Source organism: Pristiophorus japonicus, chromosome 15 (assembly GCF_044704955.1).
Source record: "Pristiophorus japonicus isolate sPriJap1 chromosome 15, sPriJap1.hap1, whole genome shotgun sequence".
Lineage (NCBI taxonomy): Eukaryota > Metazoa > Chordata > Chondrichthyes > Pristiophoridae > Pristiophorus > Pristiophorus japonicus.
The window spans coordinates 115,879,978-115,902,189 of record NC_091991.1 but is presented as its reverse complement, the minus strand read 5'-3'; the positions used below and the strand labels follow the sequence as shown (position 1 = coordinate 115,902,189).

The 22,212-nt window shown below is 52.0% G+C and overlaps 2 protein-coding genes across 5 annotated transcripts in view; one reads left to right on the top strand and one right to left on the bottom strand.

Annotated features, from left to right (window-relative positions):
- The window catches only part of abca3b (ATP-binding cassette, sub-family A (ABC1), member 3b), a 188,672-nt gene extending 170,575 nt beyond the window's left edge, over positions 1–18,097 (top strand). For 2 of the 4 annotated variants that reach the window (XM_070900872.1, XM_070900871.1), the window contains exon 29: positions 17,830–18,097. In XM_070900872.1, coding sequence (XP_070756973.1) covers positions 17,830–17,961 — 132 coding nt within the window. In that variant the 3' untranslated portion in view covers positions 17,962–18,097. The remainder of the gene's footprint in view (positions 1–17,829) is intronic. The other 2 variants (XM_070900873.1, XM_070900874.1) reach the window with 1 other exon arrangement.
- On the bottom strand, positions 18,097–20,466 carry LOC139281592 (uncharacterized). Its single transcript, XM_070901743.1, has one exon. The coding sequence runs from the start codon at positions 20,464–20,466 to the stop codon at positions 18,097–18,099; it is 2,370 nt and encodes a 789-aa protein (XP_070757844.1).
- Between the last annotated feature and the right edge of the window lie 1,746 nt (positions 20,467–22,212).

The following is a 22,212-nucleotide window of genomic DNA, read 5'->3' as shown; positions in this document are numbered from 1 at the left end:
CTGGAATTCTTTGAGGATATAACGAGCATGGTGGATAGAGGTGTACCGATGGATGTGGTGTATTTAGATTTCCAAAAGGCATTCGATAAGCTGTTACACAAAAGGTTACTGCAGAAGATAAAGGTACGCAGAGTCAGAGGAAATGTATTAGCATGGATCGAGAATTGGCTGGCTAACAGAAAGCAGAGAGTCGGGATAAATGGGTCCTTTTCATGTTGGAAATCGGTGGTTAGTGGTGTGCCACAGGGATCGGTGCTGGGACCACAACTGTTTACAATATACATAGATGACCTGGAAGAGGGCACAGAGTGGAGTGTAACAAAATTTGCAGATGACACAAAGATTAGTGGGAAAGCGGGTTGTGTAGAGGACACAGAGAGGTTGCAAAGAAATTTAGATAGGTTAAGCGAATGGGCTAAGGTTTGGCAGATGGAATACAATGTCGGAAAATGTGAGGTCATCCACCTTGGGAACAAAAACAGTAAAAGGGAATATTATTTGAATGGGGAGAAATTACAACATGCTATGGTGCAGAGGGACCTGGGGGTCCTTGTGCATGAAACTCTTTTAGAGTCTACCTACAAAACATAAAACATTAAACCGTGCCACCCGACCTGGGTGACACACCAGACATTTACAAGGCTCTTTTTTTCCTTTTTTTTTTTGTTTTTTTTTTGGGCACTAAAATCACAATTTTCCCAGTGCCCCCTATAAAAGGGAAGGGGACACTAAAAGCACCGGCAATTAAAACAAATTAAGCTTTAAAACGTAAAATCAAATTAAAATTTGGTTGCCGGGCGTGATGATGCACTCCAGTCCCTCCGGTGCCCACCTCTCGCGGAAGGCCGCGAGCGTACCGGTGGACACCGCGTGCTCCATCTCCAAGGACACCCTGGACCGGATGTAAGAGCGGAAGAGAGGCAGGCAGTCAGGTTGAACGACCCCCTCTACCGCCCGCTGCCTGGACCGGCTGATGGCACCCTTGGCGGTGCCCAGGAGCAGTCCTACGAGGAGGCCTTCGGACCTACCCGCTCCCCTCCGCACAGGGTGCCCAAAGATCAGGAGAGTGGGACTGAAGTGCAGCCAGAATTTCAAGAGCAGCCCCTTCAAATAATGGAACAGGGGCTGCAACCTTGTGCACTCAATAAAAACATGGAACACGGACTCCTCCAGACCGCAGAAATTGCAGGCGGCCTGGGAGTCCGTGAACCGGCTTAAAAATTTATTGCACGGCACTGCTCCGTGCACCACCCTCCAGGCCAAGTCCCCGATGAATAGTGGGAGGACCCCTGCGTAGAGTGCCCTCCATCGGGGACCCCCGCCTCCTCCGGACGGCAGGATGGTACGCCATGGCGTGTCCGGACGGCAGGCGAGGATGGCAAAGTTGAGAGTGTGCAGGAGCAGCCCGTACAGGAAACCCCTCCGCGCGGAACTGAAAGGCACGGAGGGGATTTCCCCGAGGCGGCTCAAGTTGTGAGGCGCCGGCCCCCGAGGGAGGTTCCGGGGTTTGGCGCCGATGAGGAATTCCGTCCGGACGGGGGTCAGTTCGGACGGGATCTCCCCACATGCTTGAGCCTCCTCGATGCACCTAACGGAGTCAGGGCCCAAAGCTGTTTTTAGCGACTCGATGGCATCGGCCGCGTGGCGGACGTTGGCAGAGTTTAGGCGCCGCGCCAGCGTGTCTGGTGCCATCCAGCCCGCCATCGAGCAGGTCCCTGACCCTGGTCACCTCACCAGCCACAGCCCTCTCTTCCGACCGCCACATAAAACCTCGGTCGTGGAGGTACGGATTCCCGAGCAGCGGCTCCTGCAGGACGGCCGCCACTCCAGCCGGCGGAGAACTGCGCTTGGTGGAGACTTTGTTCCAGACCCTGATGAGTTCCCTGTAAAAGACAGGCAGCTCCCGGAGGGCGGTCCTGGCACCCCCCAAGTTCACAAACAGGAGCTGCGTGTCATAATTGAGGTCGCGCTGCTGGCGGAAGAAATACCTCGCCAGAGCACACCACCTAGGAGGGGGCTCGACGTAAAGGTATCTCTGCAGGGTCTGAAGATGGAAAGTCGCGAGCTGGGCGCTGACGCACACCAACGACTGACCGCCCTCCTCAAGCGGGAGACTCAAGACCGCAGTAGAGACCCAGTGCTTCCTGTTGTTCCAGAAGAAGTCCATCAGCTTCTTCTGTATCTTGGCGACAAACGCAGGGGGAGGGGTCAAAGTGACCAGCCGGTACCACAACATTGCGGCCACCAGCTGGTTTATGACTAGCGCTCGACTCCTGTAGGACAGCACTCGGAGCAGTCCTGTCCAGCGCCCTAGGCGAGCGGCGACCTTGGCCTCCAGCTCCTGCCAGTTCGCCGGCCAGGCTCCCTCGTCGGGGCTAAGGTAGACTCCCAGATAGAGGAGATGGGTCGTGCTCCAGGCAAAAGGCCTGAGCTCCTCCGGCAGGGAGTCCACCCGCCACTGACCCACCAGGAGTCCGGAACATTTCTCCCAGTTGATCCTGGCGGAGGACGCGGCCGAGTAAATCTCCTGGCACTCACGCATCCTCCGCAGGTCAGCGGGATCCTCTACCGCGAGGAGCACGTCATCGGCGTAAGCCGAGAGGACGACCTCCACGCCCGGCCCTTGCAGAGCCAGTCCCGTCAACCTCGTCCGCAAGAGGCGCAGGAAAGGCTCCACGCAAACGGCGTATAACTGGCCGGACATGGGGCATCCCTGGCGCACCCCTCTCCTAAAGCGAAGGGGCGCCGTCAAGGACCCGTTAACCTTAATCAGACACTCCGCGGCGGCGTAGAAAAGTCGGATCCGGGCGACGAAATGCGTCCCGAACCCGAAAGCGCGCAGAGTTCCGAGCAGATAGTCGTGATCCACCCTGTCGAACGCCTTCTCTTGGTCGAGGGATAGGAAGGCGACCGACAGACCAGCCTCCTGGGAACAATGGATGAGGTCCCGGACCAGATGGATGTTATCGTGGATTGTCCGGCCCGGGACCGTGTATGACTGGTCGGGGTGGATCATGTGGTCCAGCACGGCACCAAGGCGAGCAGACATCGCCCTGGCGAAGATTTTGTAGTCCGTGCTGAGGAGGGAGACCGGGCGCCAGTTCTTAAGGAGGCGGAGATCGCCCTTCTTAGGCAGCAGGACGATGACTGCCCTGCGCCAAGAGAGGGGCATCTCCCCGGTCGCCAGACTTTCCCCCAGGACCCGCGCGTAGTCGCCCCCCAGGATGTCCCAGAACGCCCTGTGGAACTCCACGGTCAGCCCGTCCAGCCCCGGGGATTTTCCCCTCGAGAGCCGGTCGAGGGCACCGGTCAGCTCCGCCAGGCTTAGCGGAGCTTCCAGATTTTCGGCGCCCTCCGGGCTGACCATCGGCAGGTCCTCCCACAAAACTCTACGCGCTTCCTCGCTGGACGGATCCGGAGAGAACAGAGCCCCATAATATTCACGGGCCCTGTTGTTGATGCCCTCCGGATCCGAGACGAGAGAGCCGTCGTCGGCCAGCAGCGTCAAGAGCTGCTTACGGACACTCTGCCTTTTTTCCAGCGAGTAGAAGAAGGGGGAGCCGCGGTCCAGATCCCGCAGGAACCGGATCCGCGACCTCACGAACGCGCCTCGGGACCCGACGAGTTGCAGGTCCTTCAGCGCGGCCTTCTTCGCTTCGTACACCGTCCGCAGGGCCGGGTCCTGAACGACTTGACCGAGACGGGCTTCCAGGTCGAGCACCTCTTTTTCTAGGCGCCCGCCTCTGGCCGCCCGCCTCCTGGTCGACCCCCTCGCGTACTCTTGACAGAAGACGCGGACGTGAGCCTTGCCCACGTCCCACCATAGCCTCAAGGAGGGGAAGCCCCCCTGCTTCCTTCTCCAGTCGGACCAGAATCGACGGAACGAGTCCTGGAACCGCACGTCCTCCAGCAGCCGGTTGTTAAAGTGCCAGTACGCGGACCCCGTCCTCGCGCAGAGCGAAGAGAGCTCCGCCCACACCAGGTGGTGGTCCGAACACGGCACCGGCCGCATGGAGGCCGCCGGGACGCAGGAAACGTACGCCCGAGACACGTAAAGGCGGTCGACTCTGGACCATCCTACTCCAGGCCTCACCCAAGTAAAGGCGCTGGAGTCGGGGTGGAGATTTCGCCAGATGTCCACAAAGTCGAAGGACCCGACCAGGTCCCTCAACTTCTCCATCGCCGTCATGCACTGCGGGGCACCGGAGCGGTCCCTCGCCTCGAGGGTGCAGTTAAAATCCCCCCCGAGGACAATGCAGTCGCCGACGTCGACGGAGCCAAGAAGAGTGGACACCTCTTCAAAGAAGCGCGTTTGCTGCGGGCCGGGCTGAGGGGCGTACACGTTCACGAGATGGAGCGGCACGTCCCCCAGGCGAACCGTTACGTGCAGCAAGCGGCCTGGCACGGGCTCCTCGACCCCCAAGATCTCCGGCTGAAAATGCGGGCCCAGCAAGATGGCCACCCCACTAGAAATGGCGGTGAGGTGGCTCATGCGGACCTCTCCTTGCCATTCCAGGAGCCACGTGGCTTCGTCTCCCGGAATGGTGTGGGTTTCTTGCAGGAAGCACACCGCATATTTCCCCTCCCGCAGGAGCGAAAAATTGTCAAATCTACGGCGTGCCCCTCTGCCGCCGTTGATGTTGAGGCTGGCTATGGTTATCTTCATGGCAAAAGCATAGTGCAACCTCTATCTTAACCTATTGTGGGGGAGGGAGCGGAGTCTTTTGTTGAACTCCACTCCCTCCGCCTTGTGCATGAATCCCAAAAAGTTATTTTGCAGGTGCAGCAGGTAATCAGGAAGGCGAATGGAATGTTGGCCTTCATTGCGAGAGGGATGGAGTACAAAAGCAGGGAGGTCCTGCTGCAACTGTATAGGGTATTGGTGAGGCCGCACCTGGAGTACTGTGTGCAGTTTTGGTCACTTTACTTAAGGAAGGATATACTTAAGGAAGGGGTACAGAGACGATTCACTAGGCTGATTCCGGAGATGAGGGGGTTACCTTATGATGATAGATTGAGTAGACTGAGTCTTTACTCGTTGGAGTTCAGAAGGATGAAGGGTGATCTTATAGAAACATTTAAAATAATGAAAGGGATAGACAAGGTAGAGGCAGAGAGGTTGTTTCCACTGGTCGGGGAGACTAGATCTAGGGGGCACAGCCTCCAAATATGGGGGAACCAATTTAAAACCGAGTTGAGAAGGAATTTCTTCTCCTAGAGGGTTGTGAATCTGTGGCATTCTCTGTCCAAAGAAGCAGTTGAGGCTAGCTCATTGAATATATTCAAATCACAGATAGATAGATTTTTAACCAATAAGGGAATTAAGGGTTATGGGGAGCGGGTGGGTAAGTGGAGCTGAGTCCATGGCCAGATCAGACGTGATTTTGTTGGGTGGCGGAGCAGGCTCGAGGGGCTGGATGGCCTACTCCTGTTCCTAATTCTTATGTTCTTATGTTCTTATTAATGTTGGGGAAGTCCAGAACCAGGGGTCACAGTCTAAGGATAAGGAGTAAGCCATTTAGGACCGAGATGAGGAGAAACTTCTTCACCCAGAGAGTGGTGAACCTGTGGAATTCTCTACCACAGAAGGTTGTTGAGGCCAATTCACTAAATATATTCAAAAAGGAGTTAGATGTAGTCCTTACTACTAGGGGGATCAAGGGGTGTGGCGGGAAAGCAGGAATGGGGTACTGAAGTTGCATGTTCAGCCATGAACTCATTGAATGGCGGTGCAGGCTCGAAGGGCCGAATGGCCTACTCCTGCACCTATTTTCTATGTTTCTATGCTCTGGCCCACACAGCCTGTAGTTGTCGAACCTATGTGTGGCCATGTGTAGGCTGCTCTCTGGCTTCCAGTGGTCTCTTACCAGTGTGCTCAACTCTTCAAATGACTTGCTTGCTGGTTTCTCGGATGCCAGCAGGTCCTTCATTAAAGCGTATGTTTTCGAGCCACAGCTTGTCAAGAGATGGGCTCTTCTCATGTCTGCCTTGCCGTCGCCTAACCAGCCTTTGGTTACAAAGCTTTGCTGGAGTCTTTCTATAAAGTCCTCCCCATTATCTCCAGCATTGTATTTTTCATCTGAGCCGTTGTTCGCCATTCTGTGGATTCTGTAATCCCGTAACTCGTCGCCACTGTAAAGTCCTGTCCCTGCAGTACAGATAAACACGAGGCACATATTGAAGTCAAGGTCACTCAGGACCTGCACCTTTATTACACAGCTCTCGAATGCCACACTTGCCTGAGACCTGTCCTTATATACCTGTCTGGAACAGGTATCCAGTGTCTCCTGCAAGTGCTCCCCTGGTGGTAAGGTAAGCTTGTGGTTACAGGTCATCTCTAGTTGCAGTCATGTATAGCATGGTAGGATACAGTTATGTACAGTAGTGTGAGATACATGACACGACACACAAATCCTTTTGCTCCTCCACAAATCCTAGTCTCACACCATTAAGAAATATTCCAACTTGTCTTTCACAGATCCAGAGTGAAGGACCTCACACTTCCCCACATCAAACTCCATCTGCCATCGTTTTGGTCACTCACTCACTGCCCCTTTGTAACATCCTGCTCCCATCTACACAACTTACTGTGCCTCCTAGGACAGCATCTAAAGGGAGGAGCGAGGGCTCAGAGTTTGGAGTGCAGACCATGGCCCCGATATTAACGGGGAGGCCGTATTCGGCTGAAGATGCTGGCCAGGCCGGGAATATCAAGGCCCTCCCGAACTTAGCAACTCATTTAAATAAAATGCTGCAGTCTCCTGCCCAGCAGCAATTAGTGGGGGGGAGAGCTCGGGGCCACGATCGGAGTTGCTCGGGACCACAATTGGGGTGGGGGAGAGCTCGGGGCCACGATCGGGAGGGTGGGGGGAGAGCTCGGGGCCACGATCGGGAGGGTGGGGGGAGAGCTCGGGGTCACGATCGGGAGGGTGGGGGGAGAGCTCGGGGCCACGATCGGAGTGGGCAGTTGCTCGGGACCACAATTGGGGTGGGGGAGAGCTCGGGGCCACGATCGGGAGAGTGGGGGGAGAGCTCGGGGTCACAATTGGGGTGGGGGGGAGCTCGGGGTCACGATCGGGAGGGTGGGGGGAGAGCTCGGGGTCACAATTGGGGTGGGGGGGAGCTCGGGGTCACGATCGGGAGGGTGGGGGGAGAGCTCGGGGCCACAATTGGGGTGGGGGGAGCTCGGGGTATTGATCGGGTGGGTGGGGGGAGAGCTCGGGGCCACGATCGGAGTGGGCAGTTGCTCGGGACCACAATTGGGGTGGGGGAGAGCTCGGGGCCACGATCGGGAGGGTGGGGGGAGAGCTCGGGGTCACAATTGGGGTGGGGGGGAGCTCGGGGTCACGATCGGGAGGGTGGGGGGAGAGCTCGGGGCCACAATTGGGGTGGGGGGAGCTCGGGGTATTGATCGGGAGGGTGGGGGGAGAGCTCGGGTCCACAATTGGGGTGGGGGGGGAGCTCGGGGCCATGATCAGGGTGGGGGGGGGAGGGGGTGGTGGAGATCTCGGGGCCACGATCGGGGTGGGGGGGATGGGGGAGAGAGAGCTCGGGGCCACGATCGGGGGAGAGAGTTCGGGGCCACGATTGGTGTCGGTGGGGAGAGAGTTCATGGCTACGATCGGGGTGGGGTTGGGGGTGGGGAGAGCTCAGGGTCACGATCGGGGTGGGGTGGGGGGAGTCAGGATCAAGGGAGGAACACTGATAATATTAATCCATCGATAGTACTACCGGCTGATATTACTAACCCATCGATGGTACTCACTACCTACTGATATTACTAATCCATCGATAGTACTGCCGACTTATATTACTAATGCAGCAGTAGTACTTGAATCATAGAATGGTTACAGCATAGTAGGAGGCCATTCGGCCCGTCGAGTCTGTGCAAGAGCACTTCAGCTAGTCCCACCCCCGCCCTTTCCCCCGAAACCTTGCAATTTTTTTTCCTTCAGATACTTATCTGATTGCCTTTTGAAAGCCATGATTGAATCTGTCTCCACCATCCTAACCACTCGCTGCTTAAAAAAGTTTTTCCTCATGTCACCTTTAGTTCTTCTGCCAATCACCTTAAATCTGTGTCCTCTGCTGCTCGACCCTTCCGCCAATGGGAACATTTTCTCTCTATCTACTCTGTTTTAGATCCCTCATGATTTTGAACACTTCTATCAGATCTCCTCTCAATCTTCTCTGCTCTAAGGAGAACAACCCCAGCTTCTCCAGTCTATCCACGTAACTGAAGTCCCTCATCCCTGGAACCATTCTTGTAAATCTTTTCTGCACTCTTTCTAAGGCCTTCACATCCTTCTTAGGTGCAATACCCAGAATTGGACGCAATACTCCAGTTGAGGCCGAACCAGTGTTTTAGAAAGGTTCATCAAAACTTCCTTGCTTTTGTACTCTATGCCTCTATTTATGAATACTAACCCATCGACAGTACTACCAGCCGATATTACTAAGCCATCGATAGTACTGACTACCGGCTGATACTACTAACCCATCAGTAGTACTCACTACTAGCTGATATTTCTAACCCATCGATAGTACTCACTACTAGCTGATATTTCTAACCCATCGATAGTACTCACTACTATCTGATATTACTAGCCCATCGATAGTACTCACTACTAGCTGATATTTCTAACCCATCGATAGTACTCACTACTAGCTGATATTTCTAACCCATCGATAGTACTCACTACTAGCTGATATTTCTAACCCATCGATAGTACTCACTACTATCTGATATTACTAGCCCATCGATAGTACTCACTACTAGCTGATATTTCTAACCCATCGATAGTACTCACAACCTGCTGATATTACTAGCCCATCGATAGTACTATTTGTTGATATTACTAATCGATCGATAGTACAGGTTGGACCTCTCTGGTCTGGTCGGGACCTGACCGGTGCCGGAATGGAGAATTTTCCAAACCACAGGAGGTCACGCCGAGCCTCGGCTTACCTGTAGACAGTGCCCGTGCTCCTGAACACCTCCGGCTCAGGCTGTGAAACTCGGGCCTCGTTCTCACTGTATAGAAATCTCCCAACCACATTTGTTAATTAACGCCGCTGGTTTGGTCCTTTTTTTTTTATAAACCCTCCTCTACCTCAGGCCCAGCTTCAGTGCCTCAGTCAGCCACCTGCCCTTCCCTTTCCTTGTCCTGCCACCTCACTGAAGTGTGGGAAACTAGGACGCCACGCATGCAAAGCGGCAGCTGAGCACTGATCACAGAGCCAGGAAGCACAGGAAACCGATGCTGAAGCCGAACCATGGATGTTTCCGGACCAGAGAACACTGAATACAGGTTTGGCGTCCGAAATCTGGAGTTCCGAAATTCAGAATGTTCCGGAATTCGGACAACGGGCCGATCCGTGGTGGGGTCGCCCGGATAATGTTCCAAAATCTGGACTCGGCTGCCTGACCTCTCCCATCCTCAGCCACCCGACCTCCCCCCAGTCTCGGCCCGACCTCCCCCCGGCCTCGGCCTGAGCCCCCACCCCCCACCCCATCCCCTCTCCTACCTACCTCGGCCCAGACAAAGACTTTCTGGAATCCGGAAATATCCAGAACGACCTCGGTCCCGAGGTTTCCGGATTTCAGACGTCACACCTGTATACACAACGACTGAGCTCTCTGGAGTTGAGAATTCAAAAAATTCACAGCCCATTGAGGGAAGAAATTTCTCCTCATCTCAGTCCTAAATGGCCGACCCCTTATTCTGAGACTGTGACCCCTGGTTCTAGACTCCCTAACCAGAGGAAACATTTTCTCAGCATTAACCTGTCAAGCCCCTTAAGAACATTATATGTTTCAACTAGATCACTTCTCATTCTTCTAAACTCTGGGGAATATAGGCCTGATCTACTCAATCTCTCCTCATAGGGCAATCCCCTCATCCCAGGAACAAGTCGAGTGAACTTTTGTTGCACTCCCTCTAAGGCAAGTAGGTCTTTCCCTAGGTAAGGAGACCAAAACTGTACAAAGTACTCCAGATGTAGCCTCAGCAATGCGTTGTACAACTGTAGTAAGACTTCTTTACTCTTGTACTCTAATCCCTTTGCAACAAAAGCTAACATGCCATTTGCTTTTCTAATTGCTTGCTGTACCTGAATGTTAACTTTCTGTGATTCATGTACAAGGGTCCCCTAGTCTCTCTCAATGCAAACACGTCCCAGTTTCTCACCATTCAACAAATATTCTGCTGTTGTTTTTCCTACCAAAGTGGATAACTTCACACTTCACCACATTGTATTCCATTTGCCATGTTCTTGCCCACTCAGTCAACCTATCTATATCTCTCTGCAGCCTCTTTGTGTCCTCCTCACAGCTTACTTTCCCTCGCAGCTAACTTTGTATCATCAGCAAACTTAGTTACATTACATAAGAACATAAGAAATAGGAACAGGAGTAGGCCATACGGCCCCTCTAGCCTGCTCTGCCATTTAATAAGATCATGGCTGATCTGATCATGGACTCAGCTCCACTTCCCTGCCCACTCCCCATAACCCCTTATCGTTTAAGAAACTGTCTATTTCTGTCTTAAATTTATTCAATGTCCCAGCTTTCACAGCTCTCTGAGGCAGCGAATTGCATAGATTTACAATCCTCTGAGAAGAAATTGCTCCTCATCTCTGTTTTAAATGGACGGCCCCTTATTCTAAGATCATGCCCTCTAGTTCTAGTCTCCCCCATCTCTGCATCCACCTTGTTAAGCCCCCTCATAATCTTATATGTTTCGATAAGATCACCTCTCATTCTTCTGAATTCCAGTAAGTAGAGGCCCAGTCTACTCAACCTTTCCTCATAAGTCATCCCCCTCATCTCCGGAACCAACCTAGTGAACCTTCTCTGAACTGCCTCCAAAGCAAGTATATCCTTTCGTAAATATGGAAACCAAAACTGCATGCAGTATTCCAGGTGTGGCCTCACCAAAACCCTGTATAGCTGTAGCAAGACTTCCCTGCTTTTATACTCCAACCCCTTTGCAATAAAGGCCAAGATTGCATTGGCCTTCCTGATCACTTGCTGTACCTGCATACTATCCTTTTGTGTTTCATGCACAAGTACCCCCAGGTCCTGCTGTACTGCAGCACTTTGCAATCTTTCTCCATTTAAATAGTAACTTGATCTTTGATTTTTTTTCTGCCAAAGTGCATGACCTCACACTTTCCAACATTATACTCCATCTGCCAGATTTTTGCCCACTCACTTAGCCTGTTTATGTCCTTTTGCAGATTTTTTGTATCCTCCTCACACATTGCTTTTCCTCCCATCTTTGTATCGTCAGCAAACTTGGCTACGTTACACTCAGTCCCTTCTTCCAAGTCGTTAATATAGATTGTAAATAGTTGGGGTCCCAGCATTGATCCCTGCGGCACCCCATTAGTTACTGGTTGCCAACCAGAGAATGAAACATTTATCCCGACTCTCTTTTCTGTTAGTTAGCCAATCCTCTATCCATGCTAATATATTTTACCTCCAACCCCGTGAACTTTGATCTTGTGTAGTAACCTTTTATGTGGCACCTTGTCAAATGTCTTCTGGAAGTCCAAATATACCACATCCACTGGCTCCCCTTCATCTACCCTGTTCGTTACATCCTCAAAGAATTCCAGCAAATTTGTCAAACATGACTTGCCCTTCATAAATCCATGTTGACTCTGCCAGACCGAATTTTGCTTTTCCAAATGTCTTGCTCCTGCTTCTTTAATAATGGACTCCAACATTTTCCCAACCACAGATGTTAGGCTAACTGGTCTATAGTTTCCTGCTTTTTGTCTGCCTCTTTTTTTAAATAGGGGCATTACATTTGCAGTTTTCCAATCTGCTGAGACCTCACCAGAATCCAGGGAATTTGGGTAAATTACAACCAATACATCCACAATCCCTGCCGCTACTTCTCTTAAGACCCGAGGATGCAAGCCATCAGGTCCAGGGGATTTACCTGCCTTTCGTCCCATTATCTTACTGAGTACCACCTCCTTAGTGATTGTGATTGTATCAAGTTCCTCCCCCCCACCCCCTTGACTATCCACTGTTGGAATATTGTTAGTGTCCTCTACCGTAAAGATTGATACAAAATATTTGTTCAGAGTTTCTGCCATCTCCATGTTCCCCATTACTAATTCCCCGGTCTCGAACTCTAAAGTGACCAACATTTACTTTAACCACTCTTTTCCTTTTTATATGCCTATAGAAACTCTTGATATCTGTTTTTATATTTTGTGCTAGTTTACTTTCATAGTCTATCTTCCCTTTCTTAATCACTTTTTTAGTCATTCTTTGCTGGCTTTTAAAAGCTTCCCAGTCTTCTGTCCTCCCACTAGTTTTGGCCACTTTGTATGCCCTTGTTTATAATTGGATACCGTTCTTTATTTCTTTAGTTAGCCACGGATGGCTATCTTTTCTCTTACACCCTTTCCTTCTCATGGGAATATATTTTTCTTGAGAGTTATGAAATATCTCCTTAAATGTACACCACTGTTCATCAACCATCCCACACTTTAATCTATTTTCCCAGTCCACTAGCCAACTCTGCCCTCATACCTTCATAGTCTCTTTTATTTAAGCTTAATATGCTGGTTAGAGATCCAACTTTCTCACCCTCCATCTGAATTTGAAATTCAACCATGCTATGGTCACTCATTCCAAGGGAATGCTTTACTAGGAGATTGTTTATTAATCCTGTCTCATTACACAGGACCAGATCTAAGATAGCCTGCCCCCTGGTTGGTTCCATTACATACTGCTCAAGGAACCCATCCCTTATGCACAGTCTGAACTCCTCCTCAAGGCTACCCTGACCAATTAGATTTGTCCAATCAATATGGAGGTTAAAATCACCCATGATTATTGCTGTTCCCTTTTTACAAGCCCCCACTATTTCCTGGTATGCTCCAACCAACAGAGTCGCTACTGTTAGGGGGCTTATAGACTACGCCCACCAGTGACTTTTCCCTCTTATTGTTCCTTATCTCCACCCAAACTATTTCAATATCCTTATCATTTGAGCCAATATCATTTCTTACTATTGCAGTGATTCCATCCTTTATCAATCGAGCTACCCCACCTCCTTTTCCTTTTTGTCTGTCCTTCCGGATTGTCAAGTACCCCGAATATTTAATTCCCAGTCCTGGTCACCTAGCAACTACATCCCTGTAATGGCTATCAGATCATACCCATTTGTCTCAATTTGTGCCGTCAACTCATCTATTTTATTCCAAATGCTGCATTCAGATAAAGAGCTTTTAAATTTGTTTTTTTACCATTTTTTCCTGCTTGTTTCCTCTCTCCTTCAAACTCACTTTCTTTATTTTTGCTTTCTAATTCCAGCTTTACACCCCTCCCTATTGAATCTATTTTCAGGTTCCCATCCCCCTGCCAAGCTAGTTTAAACCCTCCCCAACAGCACGAGCAACGCCCCCCGCGAGGATATTGGTTCCGGCTCTGTTGAGGTGCAACCTGTCCGGCTTGTACAGGTTCCACGTCCCCCAGAAGCGGCCCCAATGTCTCAGAAAACTAAAGCCCTCCCGCCTGCACCATCTCTCCAGCCATATATTCATCTGCTCTATCCTCCTATTTCTGTACTCACTAGCTCGTGGCACTGGGCATCTAAGTCATTAATAGAGATTGTAAATAGCTAGTTGCAGCCTGCCAACCCGAAAAAGTCTAGTTTATTCCTACTCTCTGTTTTCTGTCCATTAATCATTCCTCAATATATTACCCCCAATCCCATCAGCTCTAATTTTGTGTAATAACACTTTATCGAATGCTTTTTTGAAAATAAAATTCACTACATCCACTGGTTCCCCCTTATCCATCCTACTCGTTACATATTCAAAAAATTCTAATAGATTTGTGAAACATGATTTCCCTTTCATAAAACCCCCTTGACTGCCTAATTGTATTATGATTTTCTAAGTGCCATGTTACCACGTCCCAAATAATAGATTCTAGCATTTGCCCACTGTTGATGTCAAGCTAACTGGCCTATAGTTCCCCTTTGTTTTTCTTCCTCCTTTCTTAAATAACGAGGTTATGTTTGCTACCTTCCAATCCTTGGGGACTGTTCTAGAATCTGGGGAATTCTGGAAGATTAATACCAGCGCATCCACTATCTGCACCTATCTCTTTTAAAACACTAGGATGCAGGTTGTCAGATCCAGGGGATTTGTCGCCACTTAGTCCCATTAATTTCTTCAGTGCTATGGGCTAGATTTTCCATTTTTGTGCAGATCGCCCAAAAATGGGCGTTATTGTCGGCATGGGCGGTAAATATGGGTTTTCAGATCGCCGGATTATCGCCCATTTTCAAACCCCCTAGTTTCCATTTTTAAAAATGGGCGTTACCACGAAATGGGCATTAGCATTAAATCTCTCTGACCTTCTGCCGTAAAGTGTCGCCGTCCTTAGCAACGGCATGGCAACGCCTGTTTCCCGCGATTCAGGAGGTCAGAGATCATCATTGCATGCACAGAAGAGGAGACAGAGAGGGAGCAGAGAGGGACTGAAAGCATGTGTGGGTGTGGTGTGTGCTTGTTTGGCTGTTGTGGGAGGCAGGAAGGAGATTCACCAGGAGCAAAAAGCCTACTAAGCACCAAGAATGTAGTTGGCACCGAGTTTTTGTCCAAAAAATAATATATATCATGGAAGGGATGGAGGAGGCCCTGGAGCTGTTAGCCAGGAACACTGGTGGCAGAGAGCTCCCAATGGTCCCGGAGCGCGGCACTGCACCCCAAGGTGCCACACCCCCATTGTCAACGACACGAAAGCCAGGAGGAAGATCTTGCTTCTGGCTCGGAGCATGTTCCTCTCCTGTGTCCATCCAAGCAGCAGTTCTGCCGTCATCCCCCCCAATGAAGCATCGCCTGAGGAGCTCCTCGGCCAGGCGGCTTAGAGTCAGGAGGGGAAGGGGTAGAGGTCGGGAGGAGAAACGGGGGTGGGGGGAAGGAAAGTGATGTGCATGGCCGCAGGTATTGTCTGGGGCATATTTTTAGGTTGCTGCTGCTATTTTGATGGGAGGGTCAGGGCAAGGGGCGAGGGGGGCTACCTTGTTGGTTTGCATTTGTGTTCTGTTTTGTGGGAAATGGGGACCATTGTAATGATGTAAATGTGATAAATTTGTTGTGGGGTGGGGTGGTTTTTACAGATATACTTATGATTTCAGACAAATGGTCGGTTTAAATGGTTTTTATTTAACATAACCTTGTTGAGCATTGTCTCAGATAGCTGCACCAGCGACACTGGTGATTCCTTAACATGAAAGGGTATAATTACACTTAACTTGAATCAACTTAAACTTTAACTGTCGCCAAGGTGACGTACACCATTGATGTATGACCTGCACACCCAGCAGTGTCGCAGCTTTGTAAATACCACCAACGTTCTTTCAAGCAAAGCGCTCATTTATGAGCTGCTGACTTGCAGCTATGTAGCCACCACGGGCCCTTTCCTACGGTCTAGAAGGGGGCAGGGATATGGTTTCATCGTCAGCCTGATTGTCTGGCCCGATGTCAGCATCCACCTCCTCGTCCTCCTCTTCCTCTCACTCCTGAGGTGGACCATCAGACCCTTCTGGCAATTCTTGTCCCCTCCTGATAGCCAAGTTGTGCAGCATGGAGCACACCACCATGAATTGAGCTTCCTGCTCAGGGTGGTATTGGAGCTCGCCTCCTGAGTGGTCCAGGCATCTGAAGCGCTGCTTAAGCACTCCAATGGTTTTCTCAACAATATTGCGAGTGCATCTGTGGCTCTCGTTGTATCGCTTCTTGGCTTCGGTGTGGGTGTCACGCAGGGGGGGTCATCAACCAAGTGGCAAGGCCATAACCTTTGTCACCAAGCATCCAGTCTTGACCTTGTGGCTGACTGGTAAACATGACAGATACAGTGCTCTCACGCAGGATGTGAGCATCATGGATGCGGCCCGGAAATTGAGCATTCACTGCTATAATAATTTGCTGCAGCCTGCCAGCATCATCAGGACTGCACTCTCTGTCAAGGTCAAGGTCAAGGTCACTGCGGCACACTCGTTCTACGCATCGGGTTTCTTTCAGGCCTCAGCTGGCGACATTTGCGCTATATCTCAGCATGCCACATATTGCTGCATTAGACAGGTCACTGAAGCCCTTTACGCATGCAGGATGGACTTTATCAGCTTCCCTATGACCAGGGAGGCTCAGACTGAGAGGACTTTAGGAGTCGACAACGAGTTGCACATTCAGGTAGTGGAATCCCTTGTGGTTTCTAAAAACCTCTGCATCCTGAAAAGGTGCCCGCATCGCGATGTGCGTAGTCTATTGCTCCCTGCACCTTGGGAAAGTTAGCAATTCGGTAGAATCCTAAAGCCCTCTCAGTCTTAACTGAATCACTTTTAAACTCAATATAAAATTCTATCATATTATGGTCACTCTTCCCTAAAGCCCACTATACTACAAGGCTATTAATTAATCCTTTCTCATTAGCGTATTCCCTAGTTACTGATCTAGAATAGCGTATTCCCTAGTTACTGATCTAGAAAACCGTCTTGTAAACATTCCATGAACGCGTCCTCCACACTATTACTGCAAATTTAGTTTGCCCAGTCTATATGTACATTAAAGTCCCCCATGATTACTGTGTTACCCTTGTTACATGCGCCTCTAATTTCCTGATTTATACTCTGCCCTGCGTTACAACTACTGTTTGGGGGTCTATAGACAACACCCACCAATATTTTCTGCCCCTTGCAGTTTCTTAGCTCGACTCAAACTGATTCTAATTCTTGGTTTTCCGAGCTGAGATCGTTTCTCTGTACTGTCTTTATCCCATTCTTTATTATCAGACCTACCCCTCCTCCTTTTCCAATTTGCCTATCCTAAAAGTTAAGAATCCTGGAATATTTAGTTCCCAACCTTGGTCACTTTGCAACCACGTCTCCGTAATGGCTATTTTTTCAAACCTATTCATTTATATCTACGCTATTAATTCATCTATCTGGTTGCGATTGCTTTGCGCATTCAGATATAGTGCCTATAGCTTTGATTTTGTTCTGTTTTTCTATGATGTCACCTTAGTCAATGATGCCCTATTACCTTTGTTACTCACTCTGTCCCTGCGTGACGCACTCTGCTTATTTTTACCCAAAGCTCTGCTCTGCTCTAGAGCCTTGACATTCCTCTTGCTGCTTTTAAATTAACTCTTTCCTGAATCCTCCCACCCCCCCTTCATTAGTTTAAAGTTATTATTAATCCATCGATCGTTATCACTACCAGACGATATTACTAACCCATCGATAGTACTACTGGCCGATATTACTAATCCATCGATAGTACTACTGGCCGATATTACTAATCCATTGATAGTACTACTGGCCGATATTACTAATCCATCGATAGTACTCACTACCGGCCAATATTACTAATCCATCGATAGTACTCACTGCCGATATCGCTTACCCATCGATAGGACTCACTGCTGATATTACTAATCCATCGATAGTACTACCAGCCGATATTACTAACCCATCGATACGGCTCATCCCGGATGATATTACTAACAGCTTGAGCTGTCCCTTGTACTTATAAAGCGTGTGCATTCCCTTTTTTATAGGGGGCACTGGGGAAAAATTGTGATTTTAGTGCCCAAAAAAAAAACACAAAAAAAAAAACAAAAAAACACAAAAAAAAAACAAAAAAAAGGAAAAAAGGGCCTTGTAAATGTCTGGTGTGTCACCCAGGTCGGGTGGCACAGTTTAATGTTTATGTTTTGCAGGTAGACTCTAAAAGAGTTAAAGCGTGTGCATGTCAATGGCTAACCACTTCCATTTCTCCTCCCCTTTCTTGCAGATTTTCGGCACACTAGAAAGTGTAAAGACGAAGTACAATATCAAGGATTACTCAGTCAGCCAGATCTCTCTCGAGCAAGTGTTCCTCAACTTCGCTTCTTTCCAACACTATATTCTGGAAATGAGAAATTAGTGCTGCCAACTCCTGCCCTAGGCCCTGACCATGAACCCTCAGGAAAAGGGTTACGGGACAGGAGCTACACACAGGCGCATTTCTATATGTGGGGGTGGGGGGTTGTTGAAATAAAAATTCAGAGTAATATTAATACTAAGCCTGAAAGTCCCAGAGAGTGTTTGACTGGGTCGGGGTGGTTCCGGGCGTGCTGGGGTCGGGGTGGTTCTGGGCGTGCTGGGGTCGGGGTGGTTCCGGGCGTGCTGGGGTCGGGGTGGTTCCGAGCGTGCTGGGGTCGGGGTGGTTCCGGGCGTGCTGGGGTCGGGGTGGTTCCGGGCGTGCTGGGTTCGGGGTGGTTCCGAGCGTGCTGGGGTCGGGGTGGTTCCGGGCGTGCTGGGGTCGGGGTGGTTCCGGGCGTGCTGGGGTCGGGGTGGTTCCGAGCGTGCTGGGGTCGGGGTGGTTCCGGGCGTGCTGAGGTCGGGGTGGTTCCGGGCGTGCTGGGGTCGGGGTGGTTCCGAGCGTGCTGGGGTCGGGGTGGTTCCGAGCGTGCTGGGGTCGGGGTGGTTCCGGGCGTGCTGGGGTCGGGGTGGTTCCGGGCGTGCTGGGGTCGGGGTGGTTCCGGGCGTGCTGAGGTCGGGGTGGTTCCGGGCGTGCTGGGGTCGGGTGGTTCCGGGCGTGCTGGGGTCGGGGTGGTTCCGGGCGTGCTGGGGTCGGGGTGGTTCCGGGCGTGCTGGGGTCGGGTGGTTCCGGGCGTGCTGGGGTCGGGGTAGTTCCGGGCGTGCTGGGGTCGGGGTGGTTCCGGGCGTGCTGGGGTCGGGGTGGTTCCGGGCGTGCTGGGTTCGGGGTGGTTCCGGACGTGCTGGGGTCGGGGTGGTTCCGGGCGTGCTGGGGTCGGGGTGGTTCCGGGCGTGCTTGGGTCGGGGTGGTTCCGGGCGTGCTGGGGTCGGGGTGGTTCCGGGCGTGCTGGGGTCGGGGTGGTTCCGAGCGTGCTGGGGTCGGGGTGGTTCCGGGCGTGCTGGGGTCGGGGTGGTTCCGGGCGTGCTGGGGTCGGGGTGGTTCCGGGCGTGCTGGGGTCGGGGTGGTTCCGGGCGTGCTGGGGTCGGGGTGGTTCCGGGCGTGCTGGGGTCGGGGTGGTTCCGGGCGTGCTGGGGTCGGGGTGGTTCCGGGCGTGCTGGGGTCGGGGTGGTTCCGGGCGTGCTGGGGTCGGGATGGTTCCGGGCGTGCTGGGGTCGGGGTGGTTCCGAGCGTGCTGGGGTCGGGGTGGTTCCGGGCGTGCTGGGGTCGGGGTGGTTCCGGACGTGCTGGGGTCGGGGTGGTTCCAGGCGTGCTGGGGTCGGGGTGGTTCCAAGCGTGCTGGGGTCGGGGTGGTTCCTGGCGTGCTGGGGTCGGGGTGGTTCCGGGCGTGCTGGGGTCGGGGTAGTTCCGGGCGTGCTGGGGTCGGGGTAGTTCCGGGCGTGCTGGGGTCGGGGTGGTTCCGGGCGTGCTGGGGTCGGGGTGTTCCCGGCGTGCTGGGGTCGGGGTGGTTCCGGGCGTGCTGGGGTCGGGGTAGTTCCGGGCGTGCTGGGGTCTGGGTGGTTCCGAGCGTGCTGGGGTCGGGGTGGTTCCGGGCGTGCTGGGGTCGGGGTGGTTCCAAGCGTGCTGGGGTCGGGGTGGTTCCGAGCGTGCTGGGGTCGGGTGGTTCCGGGCGTGCTGGGGTCGGGGTGGTTCCGGGCGTGCTGGGGTCGGGGTGGTTCCGGGCGTGCTGGGGTCGGGGTGGTTCCGGGCGTGCTGGGGTCGGGGTGGTTCCGGGCGTGCTGGGGTCGGGGTGGTTCCGGACGTGCTGGGGTCGGGGTGGTTCCGGACGTGCTGGGGTCGGGGTGGTTCCGGGCGTGCTTGGGTCGGGGTGGTTCCGGGCGAGCTGGGGTCGGGGTGGTTCCGAGCGTGCTGGGGTCGGGGTGGTTCCGGGCGTGCTGGGGTCGGGGTGGTTCCGGGCGTGCTGGGGTCGGGGTGGTTCCGGGCGTGCTGGGGTCGGGGTGGTTCCGAGCGTGCTGGGGTCGGGGTGGTTCCGAGCGTGCTGGGGTCGGGGTGGTTCCGGGCGTGCTGGGGTCGGGGTGGTTCCGGGCGTGCTGGGGTCGGGGTGGTTCCGGGCGTGCTGGGGTCGGGGTGGTTCCGGGCGTGCTGGGGTCTGGGTGGTTCCGGGCGAGCTGGGGTCGGGGTGGTTCCGGGCGAGCTGGGGTCGGGGTGGTTCCGGGCGTGCTGGGGTGGGGTGGTTCCGGGCGTGCTGGGGTCGGGTGGTTCCGGGCGTGCTGGGGTCGGGGTGGTTCCGGGCGTGCTGGGGTCGGGGTGGTTCCGGGCGAGCTGGGGTCGGGGTGGTTCCGGGCGTGCTGGGGTCGGGGTGGTTCCGGGCGTGCTGGGGTCGGGGTGGTTCCGGGCGTGCTGGGGTCGGGGTGGTTCCGGGCGAGCTGGGGTCGGGGTGGTTCCGGGCGTGCTGGGGTCGGGGTGGTTCCGGGCGTGCTGGGGTCGGGGGTGTGCACCAGCTCTGGGCATAGCTCCATATTCAGTCAGAGTAAGAAATGGCCACATTGGCCTTTGCCACTGTGCACTACCTTTATACATGTGAGTGCGATTATATGGTACTGGAGACAAACCCGTTTGTCCAATCAGCTTGTTTCAAAATAAAAGATTATAAAGTGACCAAAGCAGACATGGCTCATTGAATTGATCCGTGTGTGGCCTTGTCCCTGTGTGTCTCGCTGTGGGATCCTCCTGTTCCCTGATTCTGTCCTGAGGACCAAGGTGCGGTTGCTCCTGTTGAAAAACTGGGACCCTCTACATTCAGGCCTGAACATGTGGCCCCTCCCCAGTAACAAAACAGAGGGCTGGCCTCTTACCACCCAGCGCTAGTTGTGGTTTGTTGCTAGTAGTGACCCCAATGTTAGTTGTGATTCGTTACTGGGCACCGGTGAGTCATAGACACACTGCAGCCCCTCCCATGAGTGGACCGTCTGAACCAAGATTCCAGGATAGATCGATGTAACATTACAGCTCCGTTCTGCAGCCACTAAACAGGGCACCTGGAACTAACTGAGTCTCGGGCTCACTTTATAACCTTGTTATTGATGACTAAACTCGACCCAGTACTGACTTAATTCCATGCTGGTAATATATTGAAATATCTGCTGTTCACTAGAACATCCAAAACTGCACAGTAAGTAGTCAAGTCTCATATCTACAGAATTCCTGCATTTGACAGGAAAGCAGTGCAAGTATAGAGATTCAGGACGAGAACCTGGCAGTCTACAGGTTAGTGAGTTTTTGTATATGAAAATTTCCTGCTTTCCAACCCAATGTAGTTGGGCTCTTGAAACAATGTGTGAAGTGGATCAACAGGATTTATAAGTCAGTGGAACCATTGCAACAAAACAGCAACTTTCAATGCAAGGGGCCATTTTATGTGGTGAATGAAATCTGCTGGTCTTGGGCTGTATATTGCACTGTTTTCAGGGCTCTTCAGTGTGTTCTCAGATCAGTCTGTCAAGAATATACAATCTGGTCTGGTAGATACTTTAAAAACGTTATATGCAATACTAACTTAATGAAGCAATGATCTTTGTACTGGGCCAGATGTGCAGGTTATTCCAATACTATAGGCAGATCCCAGCTTACAGAAAACATTATCCCACCTCAAACACTTGTCCATTGTCATTTACACTCGACTTAACTAAACTTGAAAAATGCTGACCTCTGCTAACAGCCAGTGTTCCTGAACTGTTGCTGCACTGTCCCACCCAGTCACAGAGTGTGAAAGTACCACAATACTGTTGTGTTTTAACCTAAACATTGTCTTGTGAAGAGAAAGTGATGTGTACTGTACGTGTTATTTGAAGCCGAGCATTGGGAATGACAGACGGCTTTACTGAGTGATACTTTATTGAAGCTGGGATTTTGCCCATGTGCTAGTAAATGACCAATGCTGTTGTACCACATGTTTATTGTGAAGAGATTATCATCGGTTATGCAATAGATTAGAAATGAGCCACATAATACACACAGTTGAAGGGAAATATTTTGTCCAGCACTGATCAGTCATCGGTACCAATACACAGAACTCCGCACCGTGCCACTGATGGAACAGTTGGCCTTAGGCAGGAAACAATTTATTCATCGTTTCACATAGTGTGCTTTCGCACTCTGGGACTGGGTGGGACAGACACTCTCCTTTTGCACTCTGGAACCGTGAGTCAGACACTGTCCTTTTGCACTCTGTGCACTGTCCTTTCACATTCTGGGACA